We start from the raw sequence: 8,564 nt of genomic DNA, 5'->3' as shown, positions 1-8,564 counted from the left end.
CAGACTTACCTTTGTGAAACTATCCTTTGTGCAGAAGTTTACAGTACCCCTCTCTCTCTGTTCATACCTCAGACTTACCTTTGTGAAACTATCCTTTGTGCAGAAGTTTACAGTACCCCTCTCTCTCTATTCATACCTCAGACTTACCTTTGTGAAACTGTCGTTTGAGCAGAAGTTTACAATACCTCTTTCTCTGTTCATACTTCAGACTTACCTTTGTGAAACTATATTTTGTGCAGAAGTTTACAATACCTCTCTCTTTCTGTTCATACCTCAGACTTACCTTTGTGAAACTGTCCTTTGTGCAGAAGTTTACAGTACCTCTCTCTCTGTTCATACCTCAGACTTACCTTTGTGCAGAAGTTTACAGTACCTCTCCCTCTTTTTATACCTCAGACTTACCTTTGTGAAACTCTCGTATCCTCTCTGCTTCTTCTCGGTGGCTACCATAGATGAAGTTTCCATCAATGTAAGCAGATATTTGGTTGGTCTGGAATCTAGGACCTGGACAGAAACGAAGACGAAAACGACATAATTATATATCATTTACATACGTTTTTATAGTTTTAATATAACGTTTTAAAAAAGTGGTAATTTGGTTTTGGCCCAATAAACTACAGGCTTTCCGTAGTTTGGTTCATATTTACAAACTTTACTGCAAATATGTCAGAAAAGACAAATAACTAATATGATTAAACAAACTCAATAGTTAACTCGATATTAAAGCAATACATAAGGCGCGTGAGTTTAGTTTTATTTATTGTTACAAAGTGTGTAACTTTAGGTCTGACTTAGTACTCTGATTGAATTTACATAACTGAATATTAAAATTGAAATAAAGGTAAACAACGTTCATGGTAAGACTTACCATTTAAATAAGTTCGACGATAAAGTTACGTAGTTTTGTTGTTAAAGGTATTTTATCGGACGTAATCCCAAATATCAGCCTTTATTTTTTACAGCTTAAAATAAGGTTCTTCGAGCTTTCACATAAAAAAGCAAGTATCATCTACGTTGTTAGTAATGAATGACTTTAAATCGTTTTATAATTAATAATTACTAGTTTTTATCTTATCCAAGGTTTGAAGTCTAACGTATCGTGCGTATTAGATGATTTACCAAGAGTACATCCAGGTTTTAATCCGGGAAGATTGCGAGCGAAGTCCATACACTTTCTGTTGAAGAACTTGTAGAAAGGATCATTCGGTGGGATGGCGATGGGCATACAGTTAGGATGTTGGTGTGGAGGCGGAAACTTGCAACATTCGATGTCTAAACGTCTGTCGTCTATACAGAGAAATAACCCTAGTTTGTTACATATATATGTTGAATAGCGCCACTAGATAAGCAGCGACGTAGTTATGTAAACTCTACTGCCTTCTTATCAACCACAATCTGCAGATGTAAAAGTGTGTTTTATCTTCGTGACGTATAATACCATGAACATTTCAAAACTATTTGTACAGTTTTACATTTTAATGAACACAAGTTAAAATCATAGTGTAAGAATGCACTCTTAAGTAATAGCTTTGTTTATTTAACATAATACAGAATTATGAAATACAAGCCTCCAAACTTTATTATCCTTCTCATAAAAAATTCGTGATACGTAGTTTTACGAGTTTTATTGCATACAATAAAACGTATATTATATAAAAATACATTGCTTTTAGATATTTGTTGTTTTGAACCAAGAAATAAGTTCATTCCTGCAAAATGCATTCCATAAGTACATTTCATATATCAGCTTATCCTTTAAACACAGATAAATGTGAAGTACTGTGATAAAAATATTCTTACAGGTAGTCAGACATCCCCATAGCAATAGAGAATTCGAAAACCCTAGATAAGTGTGTAATAGAGCTCGGTCCATTGCAACAGTAAAGAGGCAGACACCATATGTAAAACAAACACAAGAGACTTTTATTAACAGATGACAGAACGTCTGGAAGTTATAGAAATAAAGCAAAGATTTTGCCGTTGCTAAACAATACATAACAAAATTTTAGCTGAAGAACAATGAATAGAATTTTAGAAAAAAGTAACAGTAGCAAAATAAACATGAACATATCTGAACCAATGTGCTTGTCAATTAAACGAAACAAAATTTCAGCAGCAGAGATGACGCCAAAAATATGGCCAACTGTTTCTTAGTGCATCCTGGCACTTCTGTTATCTTGTACAACAGTTTGCACAAATCACATGATGGGGTTTCCTAAGAAAATAGCATATCTTATGCAATAGAGTAGCTAACATGCAAGACAACGAAGGAATTCACTATACTGATGTATTGGTTTGTTTTGGTTGTGTTTTGCATTTCGCTCAAAGATACACGTGAGTTATCTGCGCTAGCCATCCCTGATTTAGCAGTGATAGACAAGAGGGAAGGTAGCTAGTCATCGCCTCCCACTGCTAACTCTTGGGCTACTCTTTCACCAACGAACAGCGGAGTGTTGTATAAAACAGATGCTAAATGACAGAGTTGGTATCAAAGTTATAAGCAGGAAATGAAGTAACTTTTCATGTGCTCTTTGTAATTAGTAATTGTCCAAACTAAATGAAAAGTGTATATAGCTAAATCTCGCTATTGTATTTTTTTTTCCAGTAACCAAGTACAGACACATGTATGTAATCAAATTAGCGTGACCCTAACGAAACGCATGACATCATAAGGGGGTAAGTGTTTTATGTCGGAAGTGAGATAGGAAGCTCAATAGTTATACTTTGCTTATGGGAGACATTATAGCTATCTGACTGGTAAGGGGTGGGCCAAAGAAATAGTATTAAAACTACTGATTATTGATTTTTTTTAATTTCTTGAGTATTTGCACCGTGTCAAAAAACACCAAGTGTTGTAATGTTATCCTGCCCATTCCTTCTTCTTAATTTTTTATACTTGTCTCATAGCTTTTTTTTGGTACTAAGTCTCGAGAGTGACTGGGCTCGTAGATTTTCTTAGAGTTATTTCTCGACATTTCCTGGCTTTGCTGATATCTTTGATATAGATTTTCTTCCATTTAATCAGTGTGGCAGACTTTTCTTTGGCTGGATTAGTGGGTAAGCTTGTTTTGAGAAGTACTCTTTCTAACCTTATCTCTATTCTTGCAGCAATACTCTCTTCACCGGGACAAATACTTCTAACTGATAGACAAATATTTTCATCTTCAAGACAATCTTTAATGACTCTTTGATAAGTTTTGCATAGATTATCACGCGCAAATTTCAATTAGTGGTTTAATGTTATGGGTTAAGAAACTTTACAGATCTTTCTCGTGTCTTCTTTGTGACACACTTTCTCCATGATAATGTGATAGAGGTTTATGTGCTTCTCCAGTCTCTCATCGTTCTTTTGCTTCAATCCGTCTGAAAACCTGTTTTGTAATTCCCGGTTCAATAATATCGAGGTTGCTGCGGCTAGTAAGGAGAATGGCACGAACTGACATACGTGGTGGGTTACTTTTCTAAAGGTTATGTATTAAATGATAATGAATTCCTCTTAACCCAGTCTACTGTAAAGCCGGAACAGTATCCATTGAGCATCATCGCAATGATTATAGTTCTTTGGACATACAAAAATTATTATATTACTCTAGATAATAAAAAAACAACAAGTATCTGCCTCAATAGTTTTCATACCACCACGAATTTTAAGGTTACCAAAAAATAACATTTAAAAGCTTGATCGAATTAAAAACTGGCACGATTAATTTTTGCAAAATTGCGCTTGAACTTTGTTTGTTTTAGAGCAATTCCAGATTGGACTATCTGCTTTGTTTACTTCGGCGTAATTGAACCTCGGATTTTAGCGTTATAAATATGTAGCCTTACCGCTGTCACATCAGGGACATTGGGCTTTGTTCAATTATTTCGATAACACAAACTAATAAATAGGGTTCAGCACGTATACATTTTTCTTAATTGTTTTATCATGAACAGAAATAACGTTGGTTAATTTTAAATTTGTTTAACGTTTAATAATATAATAGTTCGATAACGAGGAGTCTACTTTAAGACTAAAAAGGCTTAGAGACGGAATGGGTAACAAAGAAAATTTTATTACAAACTACTGTTATTGTGTTAAGCTTGTAATAATAGTTTCTTCGTAACCCATTCGAGCCGTCTCTAAACCTTAAAAGTGAGTTTGAACTTCCTAAACAATTTGATTGATGGAGAAATGCATTGTGTAGTATTCTATATTAGTTCATGTTCTGTGTTGATCTGTTTGTCTGTCCGTCAACACCTCCAACAGTTTTCGAGTTAGCATTTTTGGTTTGTTGTTTTCTATAGTTACTTACCCATTATGGCAGTAACTTTATGAATAATAATAATAAAGTGGAAAGCGAACTCGGGATTGCTCTTATCTATATCGTGTAGCCCTCCTACCGAGGGGTAACAAAGAGGGACTCCCGGAAGTTCACCCAAGTATGATGGAGGCTCTAAAAACAGGTTTCTAAGGTCGTTTAACCAGCATCTTGCATCGGATTTATATTCATGGTTTTCTCGAAATCCGCGGGCGCCATTTTTGAAACTGTTTTCATATTCTCACTCACAAGCTAGCGGGACCACATTTGGTGCACATTCTCAAGTACCACGGGCAGCTGTTCTATTGGAGTTTCTCCAGGTAGCTCAGCGGTAACTTGGAGAGCTTATAACTCTAGAAATCGGATTTTGACACTCGCGTTGGGCATATCACAGATAGCCCATTATGTGACTTTGTACTTTACAATAAACCGAACATTTTTTTTTTCAGGTATGGAAACCATTTGGAAAAGCTATAGCAGTAATAGAGGATAATGGAGGAGCGTGGTTGACTTAGTGCTAGTCAGTTACAAAGACGATTTAAGAACGATGGAATTTACACTCTTTTCAGATCATGTCTGTTGCTAGAATAGTTTGTTGTAAACAATTTGCGATTAACCCAAAAGTTAAACCTAAGGATAATATTCTACTTCATAGTGTCGCTCTGTTAGCAAATAAAAAAGTGGAAGTTATTTGTATTGATGAAAAAATTCGTTCCCTTTATATAAGTCGTAAATCCTACTGTAGAGGTTACATATTGTTATTGAGTTTCTCCATAATATCCAAACATATGATAGCACAGTACAGTGCTGTGGGGGTAGATTTCTTGAGTGTGGAGATTTGTGGGGTTTTAGTTTAGGACGGTATTTGGAAATACTGTAATTCCAAACAAAAAACAACAACAATAAATTTATCTAACAGGTATTTGGAGGATTGGTACCTTAAATTATAATATTTATCTTATTTTTCTATTATTTTGATAATGTGCATCTGTTTTTCTATGTGAGGTTTATAAATTATATTATCAGGGGGAGGTATTCGAAATATCCTTGATCATAGAGAGAAAAAAATATTACTTTTATTTTGTTTTGTTTATCAACTTCACGTATTAATTTATTGATGTTTAAGTGTTTACCATTCTACTTCCTTATGTAGTTGCATAGTTTACTTTCCTAATGTTATATATAGATCATCAACTACTTCCTTGTGTAACTATATAGTGTTACTTCAGTAATGTTATATATAGATCATCAACTACTTCCTTGTGTAACTATATAGTGTTACTTCAGTGATGTTATATATAGATCATCAACTACTTCCTTGTGTAACTATAAAGTGTTACTTCAGTGATGTTAAATGTATAGGTCATCTGCTACTTCCTTAAGTAGATAGGATTTACTTCCCCGATGTTAGACTGTAAATCACCTGCTATTTCTTTGTGTAGGTTTTAATTTATCTTCCGATGCTAGACTGTAAATCACCTGCTATTTCTTTGTGTAGGTTTTAATTTATCTTCCGATGTTAGATACTGATCTTGTGTTACTTCATTATATAGGATTTACTATTACTTACTTGATGTTAAATGAATATAACATGTTACTTCGTCATGCTGTATTTAAGTATTGTTTCTTAGGTGGAACAGATAAAATATAAAGAATTACTGAAAGGAAAACGTTTGATGTGTATATAGTAGGTTTCAGAGATTACACAAATGAAATTTAAAAGTTTTCACATGAGGGGAAGTATTTTGAATCATAAAATCAAATAGTCAGATAGTCAACATTCCAAGTGCAAAAAAGTCACGAGCAAAACAAACATTTAATTAAAATACTTAATACAAAAATCTGATTTGTTATGTACAAAAGCTTAAGTCTGCGAAGTTTCATGATAATGCCATTAATTATAAATAGTTATAATATAACTAATCTCATGGTTATTTTGTTGGATACGCGATACGCTACTTGGGCATACTCTAGTAAGTAGATACCATATGCTAGATCTGACATGGCCTGGTGGCTAGGGCCACAACTCGCAATATGCAGGTCGCGGGTTCGAATCCTTTGCCTTTAGGGTTGCTGTGTAAAAATCCTAGATTAATACAAAATACCAAAGCGACCAACCCAAAATATAGATTGGATTAAGGTCGAAAGAAGAAGTTATGACGTATTTAATTGTTATTCCCCAGAGGTCGTGTATTACTTCTTTATGCTGTATTTAAGTATTATTTACCATATTTGAAGTGGATACCGTGTGTTACTTCTTTATGCTGTATTTAACTATTATTTACCATATTTGAAGTGGATACCGTGTGTTACTTCGTTATGCTGTATTTAACTATTATTTCCCATATTTGAAGTGGATACCATGTATTACTTCGTTATGCTGTATTTAACTATTATTTCATATGATATCCACTTCAAATATAGAAAATAACACTTAAATAGAGCATAACGCAGTAACACGTGGTATCCACTTAAAATATGGGAAATAATATTTACATACAGCATAACGAAGTAACACCTGGTATTCACTTCAAATGTAGGAAATAACACTTAAATACAGCATAACGAAGTAACACATGGTATCTTCTTCAAATATAAAATTAACATTTAAATAGAGCATATCAAAGTAACACATGGTATCGATGTCAAATATAGGAAATGATTATTAAATACAGCATAAAGAGATAACACGTGCTATTATTTCAAATATAGGAAATAATACTTATATAAGCATAACGATGTAACACATGGTATCCACTTCAAATATGGGAAATAATACTTAAATACAGCATAAAGAAGTAATACATGGTATCCACTTCAAATATGGGTATGTTCTTCTAATATAAAAAATAACACTTAAATAGAGCATAACGAAGTAACACATGATATCTACTTCAAATATAGGAAATAACATTTAAATACAGCATAATGAAGAAACACGTGGAATGTTCTTCTAATATGAAAAATAACACTTAAATAGAGCATGACGAAATAACACATGGTATCCACTTCAAAAATAGAAAATAACACTTAAATAGAGCATAACGAAGCAACTCATTTTATCTTCTTGAAGTATAGGAAATAATACTTACATACAGCATAACGAAGTAACACATGTTATCTTCTTTAAATATAGAAAATAACACTTAAACAGAGCATATCGAAGTAACACATAGTATTCAATTCAAATATGGGAAATAATATTTAAATACAGCATAACGAAATAACACATGCAATCCATTTCAAATATAACACTTAAATGCATAACGAAGTAACATATGGTATCCACTACAAATATAAAAATAACACTTAAATAGAGCATAACGAAGTAACTTATGATATCTTCTTGAAATGTAGGAAATAACATTTAAATAGAGCACATCGAAGTAACACATGGTATTCACTCCAAATACAAAAAAATAACACTTAAAGACAGCATAACGAAATAACACATGCTATCCATTTCATATATAGGAAATAACACTTAAAAGCATAACGAAGTAACCATGTGTTTCTTCATTATGCTGTATTTAAATGTTATTTCCTATATTTGAAGCGGATATCATGTGTTACTTCGTTATGCTGTATTTAGGTATTATTTCCTCTGCTTGAATTGGATGTCATGTTATTTCGTTATGCTGTATTTAAGTGCTATTTCTTAGACGTTAAATAGATATCATATATATATTTTATTTATGCTGTATTTAAGTGTTATTTCCCATATTTGAAGAAGATCCCATACGTTACTTCGTTATGCTGTATTTTAGTTTTATCTTCCATAGTTAAAGTTAATACCAAGTGTTACTTTTTTATGGTGTATTTAAGTGTTATTTTTCATATTTGAAGTTGATACCATGAGTTACTTATTATGCTGTATGTAAGTGTTATTTCTCATATTTGAAGTAGATAAGATACCGTGTGTTAATTCGTTATGCTGTATTTAAGTCTTATTTCCCATATTTCAAATGAATACCATGTGTTACTTCGTTATGATGTATTTAAGTGTTATTTCCTACATTTGAAGTGGATAACATGTGTTACTTCGTTATGCTTTATTTAAGTGTTGTTTCCTATATTTGAAATGGATTGCATGTGTTATTTCGTTATGCTGTATTTAAGTGTTATTTCCTACATTTGAAGTGGATAACATGTGTTACTTCGTTATGCTTTATTTAAGTGTTGTTTCCTATATTTGAAATGGATTGCATGTGTTATTTCGTTATGCTGTATTTAAGTGCTATTTCTTAGATGTTAAATAGATAT

The 8,564-nt window shown here is 32.7% G+C and overlaps 1 protein-coding gene across 1 annotated transcript in view; it reads right to left on the bottom strand.

Annotated features, from left to right (window-relative positions):
• Window positions 1-8,564, bottom strand: part of LOC106465467 (peroxidase-like) — a 47,606-nt gene that overhangs the window by 10,625 nt on the left and 28,417 nt on the right. Inside the window, exons 7-8 of the mRNA XM_022393884.1 lie at window positions 1,120-1,287; window positions 403-504 (exon numbers count right to left, since the gene is read on the bottom strand). Of these exons, the coding sequence (XP_022249592.1) occupies window positions 403-504; window positions 1,120-1,287 (270 nt within the window). The remainder of the gene's footprint in view (window positions 1-402; window positions 505-1,119; window positions 1,288-8,564) is intronic.

This window comes from Limulus polyphemus, unplaced genomic scaffold (genome assembly GCF_000517525.1).
Source record: "Limulus polyphemus unplaced genomic scaffold, Limulus_polyphemus-2.1.2 Scaffold68, whole genome shotgun sequence".
NCBI lineage: Eukaryota > Metazoa > Arthropoda > Merostomata > Xiphosura > Limulidae > Limulus > Limulus polyphemus.
The sequence above is the reverse complement of the archived record's forward strand: the minus strand, read 5'-3'. Positions and strand labels throughout refer to the sequence as shown.